General features: G+C 38.9%; 1 protein-coding gene across 1 annotated transcript; it reads right to left on the reverse strand.

The window, feature by feature from the left end:
• Positions 1 to 1,692: 1,692 nt before the first annotated feature.
• On the reverse strand, positions 1,693 to 20,509 carry LOC125244529 (E3 ubiquitin/ISG15 ligase TRIM25-like). Its single transcript, XM_048154598.1, has 12 exons — positions 19,894 to 20,509; positions 19,645 to 19,740; positions 19,246 to 19,540; positions 19,071 to 19,187; positions 18,516 to 18,575; positions 12,813 to 13,335; positions 10,568 to 11,270; positions 6,235 to 6,330; positions 5,898 to 6,131; positions 5,662 to 5,812; positions 5,479 to 5,538; positions 1,693 to 2,596 (listed from the first exon to the last, which is right to left on the reverse strand). The coding sequence occupies exons 1-12, from the start codon at positions 20,479 to 20,481 to the stop codon at positions 2,067 to 2,069; spliced, it is 3,453 nt and encodes a 1,150-aa protein (XP_048010555.1). The 5' UTR covers positions 20,482 to 20,509; the 3' UTR covers positions 1,693 to 2,066.
• Between the last annotated feature and the right edge of the window lie 6,753 nt (positions 20,510 to 27,262).

The raw sequence follows: 27,262 nt of genomic DNA on the forward strand, positions 1-27,262 counted from the left end.
TAATCTCACATATATAAGCTGTTCATTTGGCAATGAAATCAACAAATTATCTTGCAGTGAAATATTCCCTTGGAATGACCATTAACTTTTACAAGAAGCCGTGGCGGTTCAGGGACTGAAGAAGTGTGCTGTGAGATATCTGAAAGGGATGGAAATGCTTGAATTTCTGATCCATTAATTAATGTTTATAATGCAGAAAATAGCTTATTTTATAGGCTACATAGATGATAGCACCTCCTGTTGGTGAAGAAGAAGATCTGAGATTGAGTGAACACAACATATCTGTCACAGTTTTCTTTTCCTTTATTAATTTGGACTGCATTTCATGAGATATAGTATTTCAGACATAAATTCAATGTAATCCAAAGTAAAATAATTTTTAAGTCCACTGATCAGATTTTTTGGTAGCACTTTCTATGAAGCCCACGCTCATAATGAATTATAGCTTAATTTATCCAATCAACATATAACCAATCACTATGTAAAATATACAAGCAATTCTTTCATTAACTCAACATAATAAGATATGAAAGTTACTTTCAACAAACATTGGCAAAAAATAAGCAATTTCATCAATTAATTCCACCAAAAGATTGAATTATACCTTAGACATCTCTACACAGAAAAAAAAAAAAAAAAAAAAAAAAACGGGTACAACACCGCAGGATTAAAAGAGGTTGAAGGTTTTTTTTTTTTTTTTTTTTTTTTTTTTTTTCTCCAAAGAGGCAGAAAGTCACAACAAAGGTGTGATGTAACCAGTGATGCTAGAGTTAGCGTTTCAGGCAGAACAGCAGATGTCACCACACCGTCGAGTGTGGGTGAAATATCTTACTCAAGGAGATGATTTTTGGAATATAATATAACAATGCATGAGTGGGTTAAGCATTTAATTTATCTGAGAGAAATGTAGCAGTCACTGCTGATATTTTGGTGGTTTACTACACAATGTGAGTACAGGACTCTTTTACTTCACTGTCCCTTGTTGGTAGACATTTTTAATTTCCCTGAAATAATATGGAGCTGTGTAAAGAAGCCTTTTGATTTACAATCACACTACATTTTCCTAATACACAACTGATTATTAGTTCCCAGTCCCACAACACAACCATTTTTAGATGTATACAATGTTATCATATATGAGATCATTAGAAATTCAGATGTTAATTTATTAATTAAAAAAAGAAGAGAATTCATATCGTCTCGCTGTTACTGATTTATCATCGTGCTTAAAGGATTAGTCCACTTTCAAATAAAATTTTCCTGATAAATTAATATAAAAAAATACAACTGTATATGTTTTATATAAACAAATGATCGCCTTGCACATGCTTCCGCTTTCCGTATTCTTCAAAAAGCTTACGCTGTATGTCCTACGCCTTCCATATTCTACTTACGGAAAAAAACGTAACTGGCGCCGCGTTCGTTCCCTAAGTAGAATAGGGAAGGCGTAGGACATACAGCGTAAGCTTCGAAAGAATACAGAATGCGGAAGCATGTGCAAGGCGATCATTTGTGTTTATAAAGCATAAACAGTTGTATTTTTTTCGAAAATGACCAATCTTTTCGCTAGATAAGACCCTTATTCCTCGTGTGGTATCGTTTAAAGCCCTTTGAAGCTGCACTGAAACTTTTGACCTTCATCCATTTGGAGTCCATTGAAGTCCACTATAAGGAGAATAATCCTGGAATGTTTTCATCAAAAACCTTAATCTCTTTTTGAGTGAAGAAAGAAAGACATGGACATCTTGGATGACATGGGGGTGAGTAAATTATCAGGAAAATTTTAATTTTCAAAGTGAACTAATCCTTTAATATATGTGATATGACAATTTCTTTGTAGAATCTCTGTATATAATGTACATTATTTTGCCAGATTTACACTGCAAAGGTGGCACAAGAGCGCTTCTGAAGTGGCATTTAGGTGTCTTTACACAGACTACTCAGAGGTCCGATGCATTTACACAGCAATTACAGCATCATAATTTGATACTAGAGGCATTACTTCTTTACTCTTTACTGAAATTTTGAGCAGGTACAGAGCAGCCTTAACTTGACTGTGTAAGTACTTAATTGTATAGACGGCACAGTTTTGTGGCTGAATAGAGATGTAATCCAAACCCTGGATAGAGCGGCTGAGTGAATGTGGTCTGGACTCTGTGGATGAGGCTCATTGTTTCTGAGACACTGCAGAAGGATAAAATCCCTGCGCTGTGATCCACATACACTCCTATTCTACAGCTGAACACTACAGGGAGTGTAGAGTGTATGTTGTTGTGACTAAATAAGCACCTCGAGGGAGTAGAGAACAATGCCCAGGATTGATTATTACATCCAAATGCACACTCCAAACTCTGCCCCTTCCTCCTGATGCTCTTATACGCCACTGCTATATACACACCGTCACTACCGCTGTACTCAACCTCCCAGTAACAGCGTCCACACACACCCTTTGTACACAACGCCTGAGCATATTCAAATCGCTCTGGATGATCAGGATAACTGTAGTACTGGACGGTGTATTTGATCGCAGTGTTCTCCTCAGACAGGTGGAAACACGGATGCACTGTGTTTGGATCCAGAGTGAGCTGATGGAAATCTGATGGATACAAACACATAATCTGCATCTAAATCTTGAAGTATGACGTTCATCATTAACATATAATTCTGCAGGATTTTTTTGCTTTTAATTATGATTAGGTTATTGGTAGACATCAATGGCGTGCAGTGGTGTTCTGAACTGAGGACGCAAAGTCTTCACATTTTTATATATACAGGTGCTGGTCATATAATTAGAATATCATCAAAAAGCTGATTTATTTCACTAATTCCATTAAAAAAATGAAACTTGTATATTATATTCATTCATTACACACAAACTGATATATTTCAAATGTTTATTTCTTTTAATTTTGGTGATTATAACTGACAACTAAGGAAAATCCCAAATTCAGTATCTCAGAAAATTAGAATATTACTTAAGACCAATACAAAGAAAGGATTTTTAGAAATCTTGGCCAACTGAAAAGTATGAACATGAAAAGTATGAGCATGTACAGCACTCAATACTTAGTTGGGGTTCTTTTTGCCTGAATTACTGCAGCAATACGGCGTGGCATGGAGTCGATCAGTCTGTGGCACTGCTCAGGTGTTATGAGAGCCCAGGTTGCTCTGATAGTGGCCTTCAGCTCTTCTGCATTGTTGGGTCTGGCATATCGCATCTTCCTCTTCACAATACCCCATAGATTTTCTATGGGGTTAAGGTCAGGCGAGTTTGCTGGCCAATTAAGAACAGGGATACCATGGTCCTTAAACCAGGCACTGGTAGCTTTGGCACTGTGTGCAGGTGCCAAGTCCTGTTGGAAAATGAAATCTGCATCTCCATAAAGTTGGTCAGCAGCAGGAAGCATGAAGTGCTCTAAAACTTCCTGGTATACGGTTGCGTTGATCTTGGACCTCAGAAAACACAGTGGACCAACACCAGCAGATGACATGGCACCCCAAACCATCACTGACTGTGGAAACTTTACACTGGACCTCAAGCAACGTGGATTGTGTGCCTCCCCTCTCTTCCTCCAGACTCTGGGACCCTGATTTCCAAAGGAAATGCAAAATTTACTTTCATCAGAGAACATAACTTTGGACCACTCAGCAGCAGTCCAGTCCTTTTTGTCTTTAGCCGCTTCTGACGCTGTCTGTTGTTCAAGAGTGGCTTGACACAAGGAATGCGACAGCTGAAACCCATGTCTTGCATACGTCTATGCGTAGTGGTTCTTGAAGCACTGACTCCAGCTGCAGTCCACTCTTTGTGAATCTCCCCCACATTTTTGAATGGGTTTTGTTTAACAATCCTCTCCAGGGTGCGGTTATCCCTATTGCTTGTACACTCTTTTCTACCACATCTGTTTCTTCCCTTCGCCTCTCTATTAATGTGCTTGGACACAGAGCTCTGTGAACAGCCAGCCTCTTTTGCAATGACCTTTTGTGTCTTGCCCTCCTTGTGCAAGGTGTCAATGGTGGTCTTTTGGACAACTGTCAAGTCAGCAGTCTTCCCCATGATTGTGTAGCCTACAGAACTAGACTGAGAGACCATTTAAAGGTCTTTGCAGGTGTTTTGAGTTAATTAGCTGATTAGAGTGTGGCACCAGGTGTCTTCAATATTGAACCTTTTCACAATATTTTAATTTTCTGAGATACTGAATTTGGGATTTTCTTTAGTTGTCAGTTATAATCATCAAAATTAAAAGAAATAAACATTTGAAATATATCAATCTGTGTGTAATGAATGAATATAATATACAAGTTTCACTTTTGGAATGGAATTAGTGAAATAAATAAACTTTTTGATGATATTCTAATTATATGACCAGCACCTGTATATACTGTATATATGAATCAAATGTAAATTCATGTCCCAGTTACACTTAATGTTGTCACATTTACTGGTTAAATTAACATTGGCAACTTAAGAAAGAGGTATTACCTCCTTACATGTGATTTCCCCCCATTCATTCTCAATTACCCCCCACCAAACCCACCACATGCTTTAAGGGGTCTGTTAAAACTCAATGGGATCAGGGGAGGCAAGAGGGACACATGGCCTTCTGCTGTAACTTATCCTGCTGGTGACGCTGTTGGACAGTCTTACCTTAGAAAAACAAGTGATTCATACACTTTTTGGTGTCACATTTTGTAATATTTGCATTGATTTATTTTTGTGTTATGGATTATTTTCTCATGCAATTATTTGAGGAGGCACTGCTTCCCTTGCCTCCTCGGAGACAACACCCAAATAGAAATATGATGAATAAAGTTTTGATGTGTCACCCATTATTTAACAAAGATAGATAAAACCAAACCCAACTTACTCGAGTTCTAGAAAACTGGTTTCAAATTATTTAAATTCACAACAGATTAAAGTTTACATGCTTCCACAATGAACACAGAAATGGAGAAATGGAGAACACTGAATGGAGAAATTGAAATGTGGTGGCTCTAGTAAAGGAAGTCCCGGCTTCCAAATAAAAGAACCAATCAGCAAAGTCATCGCTCAGTCTTTACCATAGTTGTTACTATTTGCATCTTCTGGCTAAATTTTGGATAGCATACTAGCATACTACTGAGCAGTAAGGGAAGTATGCTATTCCAAATTCAGTCATAGATGGAAACTAAAAACAGCTGTATGGTGGTTGGTGTAGTGAAACTTGTGCTCAACCTTTGCTCTACACTGCACATATGCATTATTTGGACCAACCTGAAATACATATTTTTTTGCTATTATTTTAGTTTGAGTTTATGATATAATTCATGTCAGTTTTCTTTTTTTTTTTAGTTGAAATATGTTATTGGAGTATGTGAGTTTGGTTGCACTCCAATCAAATTTGGAACACACCCCTGGTTAATTAAACACACCCATCAGTGTGTTTAATTACTATAGAAAAGTTTTATAAAAATTTCTTTGGGTTTTATATATTAACTTACATTGAAGGAACCCTTGTCTGGTATCATGTTCAGGAGTCTGAATGACCTGGATGGCTTTCACTGCAGACAACAAAACACATCTGCAGTTTAATTCTCATATCAACAGGAAATTAAACCTATAGTGCATTTTTTATATTCAATTAATGATGATCAGTTCATTTCTGAGAATAAATTAATATTAACCTTTTCCAGATATGTTGTCTATAGTTTCCTTGGAGAAATGCTGCAATTTGTCTCTGAGTTGAGAGACAGATTTCACTACTTCATCAAAAGACAGATGAGAACTAACAGTCAAGCCGTCTGTAGATCCAGAGAGAGAGACAGACGACAAACTCTACAGACACAAAGACAAAAACATAAACTCCCTGTAATTCCAGAAGCTTATTAAAGTCCTCAGTGTTTGAGAAGATCTGTGTTACCTGGAGGAAACGAACATGATCCTGTGTTTGTGAAAGCTGCTTTAGCTCAGCATCTGTCCTTCTCAGATCATTGATCTCTTTCTTCAGTTGCTCCAAGAGTCCTTCAGCCTGACTCACTGCAGCTCGTTCCTGATCTCTGATCAGCTGCTTCACCTCAGAGCGACGTCTCTCAATGGAGCGGATGAGCTCAGTGAAGATCCTCTCACTGTCCTCCACTGCGGTCTGTGCAGAGTGCTGACATACGACACAGAAAGAATGGATTTCAAACACCACTAGGGTATAAATCATGACAGGAATTTACAAACTTTTCCAGCTGTCTGCAGATTCTCTTTCTCACCTTATGAGACTCCACAGCTTCTTCCAGTTCCTGAAGATCTTTCTCTCGCTTCTGGATTCTCCAATGAATTTTCTTCTTTGTCTCCTCCAAATGTGCCTGTATGAAACACAAATACTGATAAAACCCAAAATCAATTTTCTGGTTTTCTCTAATAAGACGCAATAAGGCACAAGGCTCCTCCATTTTAATGGAAGTTGATGTCCTAACAAGCCTAACGACTCTATTGTGTTTTAGATTTCTTCTTCATTAATTTATGCACAAAACCAGTTTGTCCCAAGACTATTTATTAGGTGCACTGAAAGAATAATATTAATATACCATTGTGCATGAGGTAGGGCCTTAAAAACATCAGCCAATCGTTTACGTGATCATCAATCACTGCCATGACATTGAGAGACGTGCGCGGATTGGCCCTCTGGCTTGTCAATCACTGCCATGATGTTCCTTGTGCGAGACGTGCGCGGCTGCACGCTCCATAACTTTCCACACTCCACAGGCGCCGCATGCGATGTTTTGTCCGGAGTCAGGAGTAACAACTGCAGATATGAGTTACCTGCGGTGAGTCCGACATAATGAATCCACTAACACAACACAGCGAATGCCGGTGGTAAACACTCATGTTCCGTTACTCGTGCACGAGTTTTGGGAGGCGTTCCCTCAAGAAGGGGGGTTGTTCTTATGCATGCGCTCATTGTAACAATCGACGAAAGATCCTCTTTATCACCTTTAATTTATGCACAAAACCAGTTTGTCCACCAGAGACCCTAAACCCCAGAGACTCCAAACTTTGTGAGATACATTTATTCTTGTAACATTTTCTATGTGACCTTTTCTAATTTTCCCACATTCTTGTGGACCATTCATCCAGTTTGCATGAGATGTTTGTGACATGGTATTGCTGCCTTGCAGGAAGTTTCTATCAGAAGTCTCCCCTGTGGTCATAAGGAAAGGGACATGGACATGTTCTGTTGTAAAGACCTACATCGGGGGTCCTCAAGCAGAGTTTATCTCCAACCCTAATTAAAAACACACCTGAACTAGCTAGTCAAGGTATTTAGACTCACTACACAGCAAGAACCACAGTGTTATATTATCTCTGCTCACAGTTTATTTAAGGCCAGACTCAACATTGTTAAAATTAACACTGAAGCAGTGTTAAAGTTATTGAGATAATTAAGTGATTAATTGAGTGATGATTGACCATTAGGGAAGATACCTGATATTAACAAGCAAAATCAATGAGAGAATGAGTCCTTAATGGTGACTTAGGGTATGTTTACATGACAATGATGTACTAAAAATAGGAATGTTTTTTTCTTTTCTACAGATCACAACATTATCAAAAAGATCCCTGTTCACACGGATCCGCAAAAATGACTAAAAACTCTGTATTATGCTCTGTATTATGTGACTTTATAAAAAAAGACTGTGCATCTGCGCAGATACACATTCTTTTACAGAGCACTCATGCCAAACACGCATGACTAAACACAAAATATGCATATGCATGCCATCACTGTTTTCACAGATCTGCATTTTTGCTGTTTACATGGAGATGATAATGGTATTGTTTTCAAAAACTTGCACTTTGAAACCCTTTTTTAAAAGCTTGCATTTTCAGGCCCCTAACACATCGTTGTTGTGTAAATTAATGTATAAAAAGTTTTCTATTTTTAGCTGAAAACAACGTAATGTAAACGGCCCCTTAAAGAATTTTAAGTTCGCCATTATGATGATCTGTGTTTTTTAGTTGGGCTCTTGACCCCTTTTTTCTTTAACATCAGTTTTTCTCTGACTATTGTAACTGGCTACTGCACATTTGTTATGGCAAAGAAAGCCAAGATAAAATTTGATCAGGTGTTTTTGGTTATGTTTTGATAAAGTCATCATGTAGTGAGCTGATTAACTAATCTCATTCATAGCTATATCTCTCATTATATGGGTGGTGAGTTATTTTTTACTTTATTGATTATAGCAGCCCTGTGATTCTTAATCTGAAAGATTTCTTAATCTGAAAGAAGTTGTTCTGCTCAGAAATGTTTGAACTACTCAATCATTTAAGCTGTACATTTTTGTATATATCCAATTAAAAGCGAATCAGATTTAGCAAGTATGAACGGCCAAAAATCTCTTTCGAGGCACATTCATATGTGGTTTGAATTCCTATTCAAATTGCATTTATGGATTTTGGAGATTTTGCACTTTTTCACGTTGGTTGTTCTGTTCTTGTTCCTGTGTTTAAGTTTTGTTAATAAATAGTGATGGGAAACCAAGGCTTTTTGAAGCGTCTGAGACTTTTATCAAATTGTGCGAAAAAAGGTTCAGGACAGCGCTGAAGTCCGCCACTATTCCCGCTACAGCTCATGTCAGACCAGTCCTCAGTCCGGTAAATAAGATGGTCACCACCATGCATGAACCCTCACGCAAGATGGACGACCCCATGCATGAGCCCTCATGCAAGATGGACGCCACCACAACAGAGCCCGCTCCACTCCAAGAGCCTGTTCCACTCTACGAGCCCGTTCTACTCCAAGAGGGCCATCCACACCACAAGCCCGCTCCACCCCACGAGCCCTCTTCACGAGCTCGCTCCACTCCACGAACCCGTTACACTCCAAGAGGGCGATCCACTCCATGAGCCCGCTCCACTTCACGAGCCCGCTCCACTCCACGAACCCGCTTCAGCTCACGAGTCAGCTCCAGTCCTCCACGAGCCCGCTCCAGTCCTCCACGAGCCCGCTCCAGGCTCCGTTCCAGCCCACGTCCCTTTACGGGTGTCCCTGCAGTCCAAAACACCCGGACTCTTGCCCAAGTGTTTTTTTGGGGGGGAGGCTATACGTCCCTGAATTTAGTGGCTGAGCCTGGAGACTGGGCCAAGGCCACTGGACCTAAAGAGCCGGATCCGCAATGGCGTCCTGAGTGGTCAGCACTGCCAAGGCATTCCAACTGGTCTACACCTCCATGGTCTCCTGACTGGTCAGTACCTCCATGGCCAAGTTGCACGACCCGCCATGGCTTCCCAAGCTGCAAGACCTTCCATGGCTTCCCAGGCTTCCCAAGCTGCCCAATCCGCCATGGCTTCCTAAGCTGCCCGACCCGCCATGGCTTCCCAAGCTACACGACCTGCCATGGCTTCCCAAGGTGCAAGACCTGCCATGGCTTCCCAAGCTGCCCGACCCGCCATGGCTTCCCAAGTCGCCAACCCGCCATGACACGCCGGTCAGCCTGTACCGTCCTGGAAACAACCTACCCCGCAGCACCCAGATCACCCGCCTGCAAGACCTGCCATGGCTTCCCAAGCTGCCCAACCCGCCATGTCTTCCAAGCTGCACGACCCGCCATGGCTTCCCAAGCTGCACGACCCGCCATGGCTTCCCAAGGTGCCGACCTGCCATGGCACGCCGGTCAGCCTGTACCGTCCTGGAAACAACCTACCCCGCAGCACCCGGATCACCCGCCTGCCATGGCTTCCTAAGCTGCCCAACTCGCCATGGCTTCCCAAGCTGTTCTTGTTCCTGTGTTTAAGTTTTGTTAATACATCCTTGCTGCTGTTATTTGATCCTGCATCCTCTCCTTGATTGCAACTAACCCTGACAGAAACACAATAGTATTTAATATCCTTCATAAAATATCTATACATTGTAACCCTCATTTTACTGACCAATCCATTTAACTGATTCCTACCAATCACATACTTTTTCGTTCTTTTTTAACAGAACATGTGTGAGCTCACATGTGAGTTGAGCATATTTATTTCTTCTTCTCCAGATTAAAGGGAACAATGCATTAAAATAAAAGTGTCCTGTTGTGGAGAGGGGCGCCACTTTAGTAAACGCTCTGATGGGTCATATTTCAGGGAAGTGACAAATGACCTATATGGTCGTATTGGTTGGAGAACATGTTGGAACAGGTGTAGAGGTGTATCTAATGAAGTGGCCACTGAGTGTAGGAATATAATCTGAACACAAATTCCAATCAATAAAAGTACAACCCATTAAATTGTGGAATTTCACATTTTGGCATGCCTTTTCTTTGGGGCAAATGCTGACATATTGCTGTGTTTTTTCTAGATACACCTAACAAAAAGCGAAATCTCAGAAGATTTCTTTATAACTTTTAATCAACTGCAGATAGTATAAGATAAGATAGGCCCATAATAGCTAAATGAATTGCACCTTGTGAGTTTATTGCATAAAATTTGAAAAATTAATTTTGTTTATGACAGTAAAACCACACACCTCTTAGGGTTTTTCTAGATTTTTGCTATACAATCATAATTATGTAGCTGTTATGACAACACTAAAATTAAATGCAAAATTCTTTCAGTTCATACCTGTTTCTCTGTCCTCGCTGCTGCAGTTGATACATTGTCATGATTTTTGTGTTCCTCCATCAAACACATTGTACAGATGCACCGCTGGTCAGTACGGCAGTACATTTCCATCAGTTTTCCATGTCGAGGGCAGATCATGTCCTGCAGTCGTCCAGTGGCGTCCATCAGATTGTGTCTTTTACCTCTGAAGAGATTCTCATGCTGTTCAAGGTGATTTTGACAGTAAGAGCTTCGACACTCCAGACACGTCTTTACTGCTTTCTGTTTTATTCCAGTGCAGGAGTCACACTGAACATCTCCAGATTCAGAGTGACAATGAGCAGGAACGGGAGCAGGAACAGGGTCAGGAAAGGGAGCAAGAAAAGGAGCAGGAACAGGGGAAGAAAAGGGAGCAAGAAAAGGAGCAGGAACAGGAGGAGAAACAGGAGAAACAGGAGAAACTTGTAGTTTTGTCTTCTTCATTTTCTCCATCATTTCAGCAAACATCAAATTTTTGTATAAAACAGGCCTTTGTGTGAAGGTCTGTTTGCACTGAGGGCAGCTGTAGATTCCCATCCGATCCTCTCGATTCCAGATTCCTGAGATGCATCCCATACAGTAACTGTGTCCACAGGGAATCATCACTGGATCCTTCAGTAGATCCAGACACACTTGACAAGTGAACTGATCCTGATCCACTGAAATACTGGCCTCTGCCATTTCACTGTATGAACACACAGACGGTCGATGGATATTGCAGCCTGACAGTTGAGTTACTTTTTATATGAACTGGAAATCTGATATATCTTCCTGATAACATGCTTGAGAAACTGTTTTTTCTGTAAAAAAAAGTGACTTACTGTAACTGTGCTGTAAGTAGATTTTTAGATAATTAGATTATTTCAGTTTCGTTTGCTGAAATGTTAAAATACTCTGAACTAACCATGATTATACCCTTGGATGCATCTTTACTGATTTCCATACACTTGCCAACTACTTCACGGCACAATACAAATCACCACAATATCCTAATTGGATCATGACAGAAACCACATTGAAATTGAAACTTTTTTTGCATAAAAAATCCCGCAAAATGCTCAATGTGAAATGTAGCACATTGTGTTCATATCCTAGACTGATCTGCTTTGATCTACTTGCCTGTATAGAGTATCCATCATCAATAAGGTGTATATTGAATTTCATCTTTTAAAAGGGCACATCAAGTGTTTTCACTTGAAGCATTTTATGATGTCAGGCCGTTTTAGCAGGTGCTGTATTTGGATCGCAAGTGTGCAAAACTTGCAGTTTGCTCAGAAGTGATCTAAATATTTGTGGCTTAAAATATGGAAAATTGACATCTGTGCGGCAGTTAAAAATGGAACCATTGTCAGTTCAGGTGTTTCTCAGGTGATTTTTTGTTGTTGTTTGTCAGGATTACTGGAACATTATGATCATACTTTCTCTAATCTCTTTTCAAATCTCTGCAACCACATTCCTAAAACCCTACACAAAGTTCAGGGCTTTTAAATAATAAGGTTATTATAACTTTAAAAATTGTGATTGAACTTTAGTGACATGTTTGTTAGGCATGTTAAATTCATCATGTGATATGAGAAAATAATTAATACAACCTCTATAAGATTTAATAAGTAAGACAACATAGTTTGTTCATTGAGTGTCTACACTGTAAAAAAAAGCATTTGTTAACCCAAACTGACAAGTAAATTCATGTTGTTGGATTAACCCAGTAATGTTTAGCAGACATGAAGTGTGAAGTAAATTCAATTTACAGGTAGTAGTTGAGCCAACTTCCTGTATGAATTTCAAGGCATTCACATTTAAATAAATAAGGAGATTGCAGGAGATAAACTTTAACACAACCACATTTAACATAGATGATACAGGACAAAAGAACCAAGGAAACTCAGGGCTTAAATTCCTGAGAAGTGTAATCAAAGACAAATCGGAACAGGTGTGGGTACTAAATAATAAACAAGGGAACTAACTAGAGAACACAGGAAAATGGGGACAAAGAAAACAGCGTGAAAACGAAACTAAACAGAACATAACAGAATAAACACATCTGCCTGCAGGTTGCTTCGGCAATGGTTGTTATCCCAGTGGATATCTGTGATTATTACACATTCATTGGTGTTTTTTTTGATTAGAAAATAAGCCCCATGACATTTTACTGATAACGATTCATCATGTGATATGACAAAACAATCCATAGATTCTTTGTATGATTTAATTAGTCAGACGAAACAGTTTCACCCTTGAGTATCTATATGGTCCAAGCATGGGATAGAGCGGCTGAGTGAATGTGGTCTGGACTCTGTGGATGAGGCTCATTGTGTCTGAGACGCTGTAGAAGGACAAAATCCCTGCGCTGTGATCCACATACACTCCTATTCTACTGCTGGACACTACAGGGAGTTCAATCTCAACGTTATTGTGCCAGAATGAGCAATAGCCTGGACTGCAGTACAATCTCCAGGACTGATCATTACGTCCAGCATCAATCTTAGGATCTCGTCCCTTCCTCCTGATGCTCTTATATGCCACTGCTATATCCACTCCTGGTCTCCCATCACTGCCGCTCCACTCCACCTCCCAGTAACAGCGTCCAGTCACACTCTCTCTACACAACGCCTGCATCCAACAATCAAATCTGTCTGGATGATCAGGATATGGCAGAGGTGTGTCAGTGGCAGTGAGCACAGTGTTTCCCTCAGATAGATGAAGGCAATGATGCACTGAGTTTGGATCCAGAGTCAACAGACAGTAATCTGATGGAAATAAACAAAATAATTCATGACATTAATGTAATACTTTATATAAAACAATAATAGATCAGGTAAAGTATAAACATTGTTTTATATTATATTATGTTAAAGTTTAACTTATTTTAAATGTGTCTCTCTGAATGGTAAAATCATCAATGGAACTTCAACCCATTTTAACCTATGAAGTAGATACATAATACAAGTTAATTAAACAGTTAAATACAAGTAAAGTAATTATTTAACAGGTAACAATATTTTACCTCCTGTGAACATAGTAATATGTTACTATCATTATTTATTTTTTTTTTTTGTATGCTGAAGGTTAAACCATTTACATATATTTATTTCATGTTAAATTAGCATCACTTTTGTTACAAGCATGAAATATATAACTTATAAAATGTAAAAACCTTGAAATGTAAAATGTAAAAATTCATATACATTATATTGCCAAAAGTTTTGGGACGTAGGCCCACCCTTTGCAACTATAACAGCCTCAACTCTTCTGGGAAGGCTTTCCACAAGGTTTAGGAGTGTGTTTATGGGAATTTTTGACCATTCTTCAAGAAGCACAGTTGTAAGGTCAAGCAGTGATGTTAGCGTGAAGGTCTGGCTCACAGTCTCCACTCCAGTTCATCCACACCAAACTCGCTCATCCATGTCTTTGCTTTATGCAAAGGTGCACAGTCATGTTGGAACAGAAAGGGGCCATCCCCAAACTGTTCCCACAACGTTGGGAGCATGAAATTGTCCAAAAATGTCTTGGTATGCTGAAGCATTAAGGGTGTTTTCACACCTGTAGATTGATTGCATTGTTCCAAAAAAGGGACTTAATATGACTTAATATGACACAATGTAATGCATTTTCTTCTTGGTTTGGTTTGCTGTCAAAAGTGTAAGGCAATATTTCAAAGCATAACAAAATGTGTTTATGCAAGTCACAGGTGTGTACAACTGTCCCCTTAGAGTTTGCTCTGCGTCATTCATTAAAATGATTGACAAGTATGCTTCATGAACATATTCTGGCTTTATTTAGTACCTACTGTTGAAACACACGCAAACACTAAACAAATGTAGCCGTTATTCCCACTGTTGAATTATATTGTTCATTCGAACTAATTCAAGTGTGATCTCTCTGTGTCTCCCAGCACTGTCTAATAGACTGTGTCGAGACACATACAAACACTATATGAATGTTATAATGCAGCTAGAGCAGGAAGCAGGGCATCGTTGTACAGCGTTCTTGCACGGAGAAGCGTGATTGCACAACGTTTTAAGATTAAGAGGTGCTCTTTGGTTTTTAACTGCAGTAGCCTAACTAATGTGCTCACTCACAGAATCAAACACTGCTGCATTTTATATAATACACTTCTTGTTATGAAATATGATATTGTTCGGTTTGCCCCAGAGTTCATTTGCAATTGGGCCGAGACCACCTCGTTCAGGCGATCTTGAAGTGATTGTTTTGGTGTAGGTGCGAGCGCCATTGCCGTGTTCACATATGCCTAAATGAACCAATTCAAGGGAGAAAACGCACCAGGTTACAAAACAAACCCTCAGGTTTGAAAACACTTAGGGTTCCTTTCTTTATGTTCCTTTCACTGGAACTAAGGGGCCAAGCCCAACCCCTGAAAAACAACCCCACGCCATAATCCCCCTCCACTAAACTTTACACTTTGCACAATGCAGTCAGGCAAGTACCATTCTCCTGGCAACCACCAAACTTAGACTCACCTTCATAGGGAGCAGACTTCATCAGATTGACAGACAGAGAAGCGTTATTCGTCTCTCCAGTGAACACGTCTCCACCGCTCTAGAGTCCAGTAGTGGCGTGCTTTACACCACTGCATCTGACGGCCATGAAGCTCTTTATGCACTGTTCTTGAGCTAATTTGAAGGCCACATGAAGTTTGGAGGTCTGTAGCTATTGACTCTGCAGAAAGTTGGCGACTTCTGCACACTGTGCGCTTCAGCATGCTCTGACCCCTCTCCGTGATTTTCGCACCTGAGAGCAACCCATTCTTTCACAAATGTTTGTAGAAGCAGTCTGCATGCCTAGGTGCTTGATTTTATACACCTGTAGCCATGAAAGTTATTGGAACACCCCGATTCAATGATTTGGAGGGGTGTCCCAATCCTTTTGGCAATATAGTGTATATATGTATATATACACCGATCAGGCATAACATTATGACTACTGACAGGTGAAGTAAATAACACTGATTATCTCTTCAATTAGTGGGTGGGATATATTAGGCTGCAAGTGAACATTTTGTCCTCAAAGTTGATGTGTTAAGGTGTACTCACACTAGGCGCTCTGAACGGTGTCTTAGTGCATTTAACCCTCAAAACCTGGTTCGTTTGACAAGTGTGAGCGCTCCCTTCCATGCCCAGGCATGGTTCATTTAGCGGCCCTGGCCCTCTTGGAAGAGGTGGGCCAGAGCACGGTTTGGTTGGCTCGAGCGTGGTTTGCATGCAGTGTGAGCACTAACCGTGCCTGAGCACTGAACAGCTACTACTTTTGTGTGCACTACTGTCATCATTATGACGGCAAACATCTTTATTACTACTCTGATAGTACACTTATCGATTCATGTAATTAATTTGAGTGTATTTGGGTTTATAATGGGTCTGCTTCTTACTATATTGATGAACAGGAATTGTACTTTGCGAGTAAAGCTGCAAAATTAACGTCAGCTGCTGTAATAATCCCCTGATACGTGAAAGTGAAAATCACTGAGCGGCATAAATTATAAATATATTAGGCAGTATCTTAACGAAAGTGCATTTCTTCCTGTTTTCTCCATTCAAAAAGTTGCACAAGCCTTCCAGAAATAAAAATATTGACAAGACACAATGTGAAACAAGATCATAGCACAATCACCAATCCCACAACCTTTGCAAATAGTCTCAATACCTTCTATTCCAGATTTGACGTTACTGACTATTCAGCTGTCTGCAATGAGCTACTTAACACTCTCCCTTTAGATCCACCAACAAATCCTCCCTTTACAGAGGTGGATGTTCGACAGGAGTTGAGCAGGTGTAAAACTGGCAAGGCCATGGGCCCGGACGGCATCCCTGTCAGGGTGCTCAAGCTTTGTGCAATGGAACTCTCCCCGGTTTTTTATTCCATAATGCATGAGTCATAGAGTACAGCACGGTGGCCCACTCTATGGAAAAATTCCACCATCATTCCTCTACCAAAGACACTGCGCCCATTAGAGCTCAATCATTACAGACCTGTTGCTCTCACACCCATAGCAAGCAAATGTTATGAAGAACTGATTCTGCGCACCATCCTATCAACTGTCAATCCACAGCTGGACAAATATCAGTTTGCCTATAAAGCCAAGCGAGGGACGGAGGATGCTGTTGTATGTCTCCTTCATTCCCTCCTTCAACATCTGGAAGTATCTGGTAACTTTGCTGCAGTTTTTTTTGTGGACCTAAGCTCAGCTTTTAATACAATCCAACGTCATCAGATGATAAAAAAAACTACACCAACTCAATGTTGCACCTCAGTATATCCATCTGATTCACAGTTTCTTGAGCAACAGGCCACAGGCTGTGAGGATAGGGTCTGTTACATCGGACACTATCATAACTAACACTGGAGCTCCTCAAGGCTGTGTCCTCTCTCCCTTTCTCTACACACTCTACACTAATGACTGTATTAGTCCTTCACCTATTACAACATATTACAAATATTCTGATGATACTGCAATTCTGGCTCTCCTCAATGATCACACTACCATTGCTGCTTACCATGATACAATATCACATTTCACACACTGGTGCACAGACAATTTTCTCCATCTTAATGTTGAGAAAACAAAAGAACTGGTCTTTAATGCACCCAGTCTCAGTCAGATCTCTATTCTTGGCAACATGATAGAACAGGTTGAGAAATTTAAATATCTTGGACTTACCCTGGATAACAAGCTCACTTTTGACCATCACATAACAGACATCTATAAACGCTCACAACAACGTTTGCATGTTCTACGAAAACTCAGTTCCCTTTACATTGCCCCTCATCTTCTGTTATTACTGTACATGAGCATTATCCAGCCCATTTTGTTATACTGCTCCACTAGTTTTTACACCATGCTGTCAGTCACCAACAAAAACAAACTGAATAAAATAACACACATAGCTTCAAAAATAATACATTCCCCTACACCCAACATCTCATAACTTAATGACAGAGCAATAGCCCGCCTTGCCCAAACCATAATAACAGACCCAGAGCACCCCCTTAACTTCCACTTTACTCTCCTTCCCTCCGGCCGCAGGTACAGGACCCCGACATGGAGAAGGACTCATTTCAAAAAGAGCTTTGTACCATCTGCGATTTCAATCCTTAACAGGCTACAAAGCTGAACATTCACCTTTTTGTGTTTTTGTTGTTGTTTTTTTTACATATGTTTTGCCAGTTGCGTGTACTGTATAACAGTCTGTGAAAAAAATTTCCCATTAAGGGACAATAAACTATCTATCTATCTATCTATCTATCTATCTATCTATCTTTCTATCTATCACATCTGTTTCTTCCCTTTGCCTCTCTATTAATGTGCTTGGACACAGAGCTCTGTGAACAGCCAGCCTCTTTTGCAATGACCTTTTGTGTCTTGCCCTCCTTGTGCAAGGTGTCAATGGTCGTCTTTTGGACAACTGTCAAGTCAGCAGTCTTCCCCATGATTGTGTAGCCTACAGAACTAGACTGAGAGACCATTTAAAGGCCTTTGCTGGTGTTTTCAGTTAATTAGCTGATTAGAGTGTGGCACCAGGTGTCTTCAGTATTGAACCTTTTCACAATATTTTAATTTTCTGAGATACTGAATTTGGGATTTTCCTTAGTTGTCAGTTACAATCATCAAAATTAAAAGAAATAAACATTTGAAATATATCAGTCTGTGTGTAATGAATGAATATAATATACAAGTTTCACTTTTTGAATGGAATTAGTGAAATAAATCAACTTTTTCATGATATTCTAATTATATGATCAGCACCTGTATATATACACAAATATGTGTTTGTGTGTGTTTGTGTATGTATCAGTATCGGCTGATAAAAAAGTTCATTGAACTGAATTGAAACATTAGTTTAGTGTAAAACAGTCAAACTCTCTCACTAGACAGGATTGTAGACTTGTGTGTGTTTTCATAGTAACTCACATTGTAGAAACTCCTTTCTGGTCTGATATTCATGAGCTAGAATGACCTCAATGGTTTTCACTATGGAAAACAAAACACAATAGTTTAATTAGTTACACAGTAAAAACACAGTAGTTTAATTCTCATGAAGAAATTAAACGGTGCTGAACTCATTTTTGAGAATAAGTCAGTATTTTGTCACCTGGAATTATAAGGTTCTATCTGACATTTTTGTCAAAATTGAGTTATTCAAATATTCTTATTCTGTGACAACTTATTTACATTGTGTGATTTTTTTTTTTATAAAGTACATTTTGGGACCTTTTTTTTTAGAAAACAAAATGGGTCTATCCACAAAGGAGAATGGAATGCAAAAACTTTGAAGCTCAGTATCTCAAAATTTCTCAGAATGCAGATAGAACCTTGTAATACCATGGTGGTGATTTACTGCTTATATTATTGCGGAAGCTCTAAGAAACGCTCTGTGCATATAGTCAATTCTCATGAAGAAATGAAACAATTTAAATATTTAATGAATAGTGCTGAACTCATTTCTAACATTAAATGAGTATTTACCTCTTCCAGATATCTTTTCTGTCTCCTCGCTGCAGAACTGCAGCAGTTTGTCTCTGAGTTGAGAGACAGATTTCACTACTTCATCAAAAGACAGATGAGAACTGACAGTGAAGCCATCTGTAGATCCAGAGAGAGAGACAGACGCCAAACTCTACAGACACAAAAACAAAAACACAAACTCCCTGTAATTCCAGAAGCTTGTTAAAGTCCTCAGTGTTTGAGAAGATCTGTGTTACCTGGAGGAAATGAACATGATCCTGTGTTTGTGAAAGCTGCTTCATCTCAGCGTCTCTCCTCTTCAGATCATTGATCTCCTGCTCCAGTCGCTCCAGTCGTTCTTCAGCTCGACTCACTGCAGCTCGTTCCTGATCTCTGATCAGCTGAATCACCTCAGAGCGACGTCTCTCAATGGAGCGGATGAGCTCAGTGAAGATCCTCTCACTGTCCTCCACTGCGGTCTGTGCAGAGCGCTGTTACACACATCACAATCACACAGTGGCTTCAGTGGGACTAGAAGAGCTCCAGCACTGGAGGAAAGTCCAAACTGAGACTCAAACTTCTTCTCCAAACTCACCTTATGAGACGCCACAGCCTCTCTCAGCTGCTGAAGATCTTTCTCTCTCTGCTGGATTATCTTCTGGATGTTTCTCTGTGTTTCATCCAAATGTCCCTGCAGAAAACAGAAATATTAAAAAATCTGAGAAATGTTACACAAGAGTGAACATATTTAATCACATCAGTTTCCCTTATTGAGAGAAAAGCACATAATGAAAGTGGAGAGAAACATCATGAACTGTCACTGAGGTCCAGTATGAAGCAGTACCTGTTTCTCTTTCCTCGCTGCTGCAATTGATACAGTGTCATGATTTCTGTGTTCATCCACCAAACACAGCACACAGATACACCGCTGTTCAGTACGGCAGTAAATTTCCAGTATTTTATCATGTTGAGGACAGATCATCTCCTGCAGTCGTCCAGTAGCGTCCATCAGATTGTGTCTTTTACTGAAGAGATTCTCATGATGTTCAAGGTGATTTTGACAGTAAGAGCTTCGACACTCCAGACACGACTTCACTGCTTTCTGTTTTCTTCCAGTGCAGGAGTCACACTGAACATCTCCAGATCCAGTGTGAGGAACTGCAGGAGCAGCAGATTGGAGTCTCATCTTATTCAGTTTCTCCACCATCTCAGAAATCACCACATTCTTACATAAAACTGGTCTTGGTTGGAAAGTTTTTCTGCACTGAGGGCAGCTGTAGATTCTCTTCTGATCCTCCTGATTCCAGCAGTCAGTGATGCAGCTCATACAGTAACTGTGTCCACAGGGAATAGTCACTGGATCCTTCAGGAGATCCAGACACACTGGACAGCTGAACTGACCCTGATCCACTGAAATACTGGCTTCAGCCATTTCTCCTTATAAACACACAGAAAGAGAAATGATACACACTGCAGTTTGTCAGTTCTAACTGAAGGGTTTATATACCTACTAATACCAACTAATATAAATCATATTACTGCCAAATATCATAACTGGATCATGATGAGACTGCAGCAAACCTGAGAGAGACTCACTGATATCCAATATACTGACTCAATACACACTTGAAAATAATTTCACATGTGCATTAAAATAATTGCTACATTTCTTTAAATGCAGAAGTCATGGTTTGGTTCCAAGAGGAGAGGATCTAATAGCAAGCAGTATTTATTTGCAAAATGAAGATCACAAGGAAGGCGGTCTGACAGAAGCTAGATATTACTTCATAACTTCTTAAATGCATCACTTCGCTTCAGACGGCCTTTATTAACTCCCCAGAGCCGTGTGGAGTACATGTTTATGATGGATGGATGTGGATGGAGACACTTTCTTCAGCTTACACTCATTGATCCCTATCACTGCCATTATAAAGCTTGGATGCGTCAGGATATTTATTAATATTTCTCAGAAGAAAGTCACATACACCTAGATGGCTTGAGAGTGAGTAAAGCTTGGGGAAAGTGAACTAATCCTTTAAGAGTCTCTGAAATTAAATAAACAGCCGTGACAGCAATTAACTTACAGTTGAATAATAAACAGTCACAGCTTATCCATTAGTCTAACCATCTGATAATCTGGTTAGTCTACTGGATTTTTTGTATAAGGCCAGTGATTTGTTGGGTTCAGTGTGCAGTACAGTGCCTTCTTGATTTTACAGTGAGACCTGGCCTTATTACATGGCTTTTATATGACCAACCGTCATCAAAGAGTGAGATATCAAGGATGTTTTTAGAATGGGAATACCCCACATGTGGAGTTGCACAAAGAACATGGGGCCTATAATCTTCCTAGCAATGATTAACAGTGATCTTCAGGATTAAATAGACCGCAGGAAATATGTTGACGACATGACAATTGCTCAGAGGTAGGCTCCCCAACTACCCTCATGATCACATGTTGACCCTCAGCCAGTAGAAAGCTTTTTGCTCTACGTCGACTAAAGAAATTTGGTGTCTGTGACCCTGAACTGGTTTCCATCTACAAAGCGTATGTGCGCCCTGTGCTGGAATGTGCAATTCTTTTTTGGCACAGTTCTTTGACTGCAAATTGATTTAAAAGACTGGAAAGTGTGGAGAAACAGGTCTGTAAAATCCTACTTGGTCAAAGGTATATAAGTTACACTGATGCCCTCAAAACCATGTGTATTGATGTTTAATTGTAAATGGCAAAATAATTCAGTGTTCTTCAGTAAACCTGCAACAATGCTGAAAAAACTAATAAATAAAAACTAGCTTATCAAATCTACAAATCTACAGTCTCATCCTTTTCTGTCCGTCTGACTTACTGTGTGGCCGATCATCATCTGAACTTCTGCTCAATGCAAAACACAACAGGAAAACACAAACTATAAGTGAATCTATTATGTGCACTACATGCCTTTAAAATCATTCAGAATTAAGAGATCTAATCTATATATACAAATGATTTAATTCTTAGCGGCACTTCATTTATCTCCATTACCCACTTTTTTCTTAACTTCTGCAATTGCTTATGTAGTACTAGCCTACTCATTACTCACAAATCCTCATTTCACACAGTCAGAAAAAAAAAAAAAGGGCGGTACCTTTTCAAAAGGTAAACTTTTGTATGTTTAAGGTACCAATATGCACCCTTTGGGTATAAAATATAATAAAATGAAAAAAATAATAAAACTTAACAAGAACACTTTGCTTCTATTTGTCCAATTATTTAAGTGTCTTACTGTTGGGTCGATGTAAGTCCGGACTACTGCCTGCTGCAAAACACAAACACAAAGTAAAAAAGCAACTTGTGTGTCAGAATCCCAGTGATTTCATCAAGTAGCTACTTGTAAGTACAAACTTATTTTATTAGATATTATCTAATAAAAGATTTTTTATTTCTGTTTGTTTGTATGCGACAGTAAAACAACACTCAATAGATCAGTGCTTTATTTTTGTGTCCAATTTAACCTAAAAACGCCAGAACATTTTCAGCACAGTTTCCGTCTTTCTCTCAGTTCCTCATCGCACTGAACGACATTAAGGAATTGAGTGACGGATATAATGTTCTTGATTTCGCAGTTGATTTTCACCAAATCTGTCAATTTTAAATGAATTAATATTAGGCAATAGGCATGTATTATTGCTTCCTCGAAATGCAAATCGTAATCAAGTAGCTTTACAGCTGAAATGCCTTCTTCTTTTTTTACTCTGAAATGTCATTGCCATAGTAGGAGTGTATTTGACACTGATATACTGTATCTTTACGTTTTTAGCATACTAAAGTACATACTTCGTTGTTAATCAAACCTTACCCGCTCTGTGCGCCATTTTATGCTCAACAGCTTGACATCGACGAAACCGAAAGTAAAAAGGCAACGTCACAATGAAGCGAGCGCGACACTCGCCTGAGTGGAGGTGGAAAAAAAAAGAAAAAAAAGAAAAAAAAAAGCCTGAGTGGAGGTGGGTTTAATATATGGACAGATCATCTCGATAAAACTAATGTTTTAGGTCTATAGTTGTTTATTTTAAAAGATTAAATATAAATAAAATTAAATAAATTAAATAAAATATTTTTAAAAAAATATTATAAAGAAGATTTTATATTATGGGCTATTAGCACAGTAATTTGTTTATAACTATAAAATGGAATCAGGCAAGTGATAATTTGTGAAAGTTTGATTTAAATTAATTTTACACAAATTATAAATATATCCATGTGTGTGTCAATAAGGTTCTTACAGATTAATGTTTAAATCAGTGATTTGATGTTCTCATGTAAATAGGTCTGGCAGGGTGTTAAAAGTAGCACTGAAGCAGTGCTAGAGTTCAGTAGAAACTCAAGATCATAGCAGCAGAGGATTAAACAACTCCACAAACAGCATTACCAGCTTCACTTATTACTAACCAGATTAACTTTATTTTGGTCATTCGTATGATGTTGTTATTAAGAATTAACTGAGGTTTAGATGTTGATGTTTTATTGAAAATGTTTGGTCACCATTGTGATCAGTTGTTGCAGTTTGTCTTTTTTGCCTGCCTGACAGACATTTCTTGCTGGATAAGGACCACCACCTTAATCTCAACGAAGACAGAGCTGCTTGTGGTCGATGCACTGTCAAGCCTCCAAACCAAAGAGAGCACACGTCACAACTCTCTTCATCAGTTCACATCAAATTCAAGGCTCTAATGATTGCCTACAGAACAACCACTGGCTCTGCTCCACTATACCTAAACTTACTACTTCATGTGCCCTCCTGGAGCTTGAGTTCTGCAAGTGAACGCTGCCTTGTGGAGCCATCCAAAAGTGGCCCAAAATCCTCTCATGGAACCATGGTGGAATAAGTTGCCCATCTCAACCTGAGCATCGGAGGCATTTTTTATGTCAACACTTACTTTTCTATTTGTCCATTAGAAAAACAAAATCTTGCCACGTGTACTGTGCTAGATTAACTGCACTTGCATATTGTTGACCAATTGTTAATTCAATTGTTTCTGTTGTTCTCTTCATTTGTACGTCGCTTTAGATAAAAGCATCTACTGATTGATTAAACGTAAATGTTTGTGAGATGTGTGTCTGAATGACGTACCATTTCTTAAAAAAAAAAAAAACTATTTTTTTGCATGTGATCAAAACATGCAGATAAATAATCAGGAGTGATCAATACTCAGCAATACTATAAAAGGACATAACATTTGTGGTTTCCTGGGTCATAAAACACTTCAGATTTAAGACCAAGCAAAGATCACAAACTATAGATTTCAAAGATCAAAGGTATTGGAGATGATGATAGGATAATAGGAGTTTCAGATGAGTTTCAATCATAATGCTTCTATTTTCCTCTGAACTGGTTTACTGAATATCCTTAAAACTTAACTGAATCTACACTATGTGATGAGTTTTGATGATGTTTTGAAAAAAATAATAATGAGAAAGTTTGTATACTGGTAAAGGCATAAATAATCAATGCGACCCGGACTCAAAGTTATAAAAAAATGTGTCTCCAATAACACTAATAAAATGTCATTCAGAGTAACTTGGTCTTTAGTAATGTTCCAATAATTTTCCCAAAATGTCAGCACAAAAACATTATTTGTGAATTCACAACAGGAGCAACTTTTCCGGAAATTTTCAGGACTGAACATTTGATCAAAACAAAGCAGTAAAATATGGTGCAATATGAAAAGAAATCATGAAAAGAAAATAGCTAGTGCAATCAGCCAAGTTAACAATCGACAAAAAAATGATTAGCTTATTTGTCACCATTTCCTAATTTAGTTCATTTTATTGCTTCATCTGGATTTATAAAGCTCGAGATTATAAACTCCCATTTGCGCATTGGTTATCTACAGTAAACAAATGATAAGTCTGTGTATGTAATAAAACCATGAACCCATGTGCCTCCTTACTCGTTCCATACATTTACCCAACATGGATGTTAGAGCTATCAGTCTAAAATCTTTTAACCGATTGTCCCAATACCTAAAATATCTAATGCCAATCTTTGTTTCTTTCCATAAATTTGGAACCACCTTACAATTTAAAAAGAGCTGAAACTATTTGGTAAGGACACCAGTTAGTTGAAACGCACAGTCTTTTAACACATGACCCTTTAGTCCATCTGGGCTAGGTGTTTTATTTGGCCTAATGCTAGCAAGACTGGCTGCTGTTTCATACTCCTTAAACTTAATAGGCTCATATGCTGGAATATTAAGACATATTCTCTCACATTTGTTAGTACATTCCCATCTATCAAACCTAGTAAAGAAAACATTTAAATCTTCTACAGAAAGTGTACCTTGAACACACCTGTTTTCTCTTCTCTCTTCCCATAATACTATTAAACCCTTCCCTTCCCTTCTTAGCATTGCCTGTATATAATCTATTTTCAATCTTATCCTTATATGCTAGTTTAGCTTTATTTATTTGACTCCTAAATTCCTTCCTTTTATATCTAACCAGTTCCCTATCGCTGTTTAAAAAAGCTTTTTTTTTTTTCTCATTTAAACACCTTTTAAGATCTTTAGTAAACCATAACCTATTATTCAAATACATTTGAATTGTTTTAGTCTTAACACAATTGCTTTCACAAAAATGTATGAAAGATGTAACGGTGTCAGTGATCTCATGTACATCTTCAAATGCATCAAAGAACAGTTGCCACGCTGTGTCCTCAAAACAGTCTCTGATCTGTCCACAGTTGTATCTCATTGGTCACTGGTTTCTTTTGTTTAAACTTAACTCGATATTTGGGTAGCAAATGTATAATATTACGATCTGACACACCGCCTTATAGCCATCCACTATGTTGTGTCAAGTTAACACCTGTTGGAAATCTCAGAAGCATAGACCAGGAGACTTTGGGATCTCTTGAAGCAGAAGTTACTCTTTATTGAGAAACACGCTGTGCGTCGCTGTAGTCATCCAAAATCTAACTAAGGCAGTGTACATTGAAGTTTATATACATTTTAGGGGGCAGTGCTTAGGGATAGAGACAAAGCACCAGGGAGACGACCTTAAACAAAGCATGCAAATGAAGTATTCAGGTATAGGAACCTGCCCCAGACTCTAGAGTCGCCAGTCCTAATCCAATCAGCATACCTATTCAAAGAATGGGACAGGGGCTCCAAGAGCCATTAACAACAAAAGGTGAGAATCTCAGTAATCTGATTCGTTAGACATACAATAAAGAGAACAGGAACTGGCAGAAAACTCTTGCTGGAAACTTTGCTAAACCGAATCATTCATCTAATGCCATCATCTTTACCTTAAAATGCTAAATACAATGTACTTCACCTTAGTATTTCAGGTGATGTTATGTCAGGACATAGGATCATCAGATCTTAAACAGATTCTTAAATTTGTAATCCCACACACCGTTCTCTGTTTATAAAGGAAACCACTGGCAGGGTGTTAAAAGTAACACTGAAGCAGTGCTAGAGTTCATTAGATAATTAAATGATTAATTGAGTGATGATTATTTGATTTTTAAAAACACCTGATGATAATGAGTAGAATCACTGAAGAACCACATCTGACTTCCAGCAGCAGCTTTAAACAAAATCAACTGAAAAGACATTAAGATCTCAGCAGAGGATTAAACAACTCCACAAACAGCATTACCAGCTTCACGTATTACTAACCAGATTGACTTTATTTTGGTCATTTGTATGCAGTTCTTATTGAGAATTAACAGAGGTTTAGATGTTGATATTGAAAATGTTTGGTCACCGTCATGGTGATCAGTGTTTCATTTGGGGTGTTTGTATTAAGACTTTTTTGCCTGCCTGACAGACATTTTTTGCTGGATTAAGGACCACCACCTTCAGCCCAACCTCGTGAAGACAGAGGTGCTTGTGGTCGGTGCAAACCCAACACTTCTTTACAACTTCTCCATTCTTCATCAACCATAACTCCTTCCAGGACAGCCAGGAACCTTGGAGTTGTGATTGGCTTCATCAGCTCTAATGTTTGCCTACAGAACAACCACTGAGTTGCCCATCTCAACCTGAGCTTGTAAGTCTTTTGTAAGTCAACCTGAGTCTTTAGCCATTTTCGAGAAACTGCTGAAGTTGCATCTTTTATGTCAACAATTACTTTACTATATGGCCATTTAAGAAAACAAATCTTGCCACGTGTACTGCACTAGACTAACTGGGACTAGTACTTGCACGTGCATATTGTTAACCTA

The sequence above is a fragment of the Megalobrama amblycephala genome, linkage group LG14, assembly GCF_018812025.1.
Source record: "Megalobrama amblycephala isolate DHTTF-2021 linkage group LG14, ASM1881202v1, whole genome shotgun sequence".
Lineage (NCBI taxonomy): Eukaryota > Metazoa > Chordata > Actinopteri > Cypriniformes > Xenocyprididae > Megalobrama > Megalobrama amblycephala.

What these genes read in the sequence shown, in the direction of transcription:
- LOC125244529 (XM_048154598.1), bottom strand. Translation starts at nt 20,481, where the DNA reads ATGGCTGAAGCCAGTATTTCAGTGGATCAGGGTCAGTTCAGCTGTCCA. An exon ending in AAGCTGTGGAGTCTCATAAG is followed by an intron (nt 6,132 to 6,234) that starts GTGAGAAAGAGA and finishes GTCGTATGTCAG; the next exon opens with CACTCTGCACAGACCGCAGT. An exon ending in CAGACAAGGGTTCCTTCAAT is followed by an intron (nt 2,597 to 5,478) that starts GTAAGTTAATAT and finishes TGTATCCATCAG; the next exon opens with ATTTCCATCAGCTCACTCTG.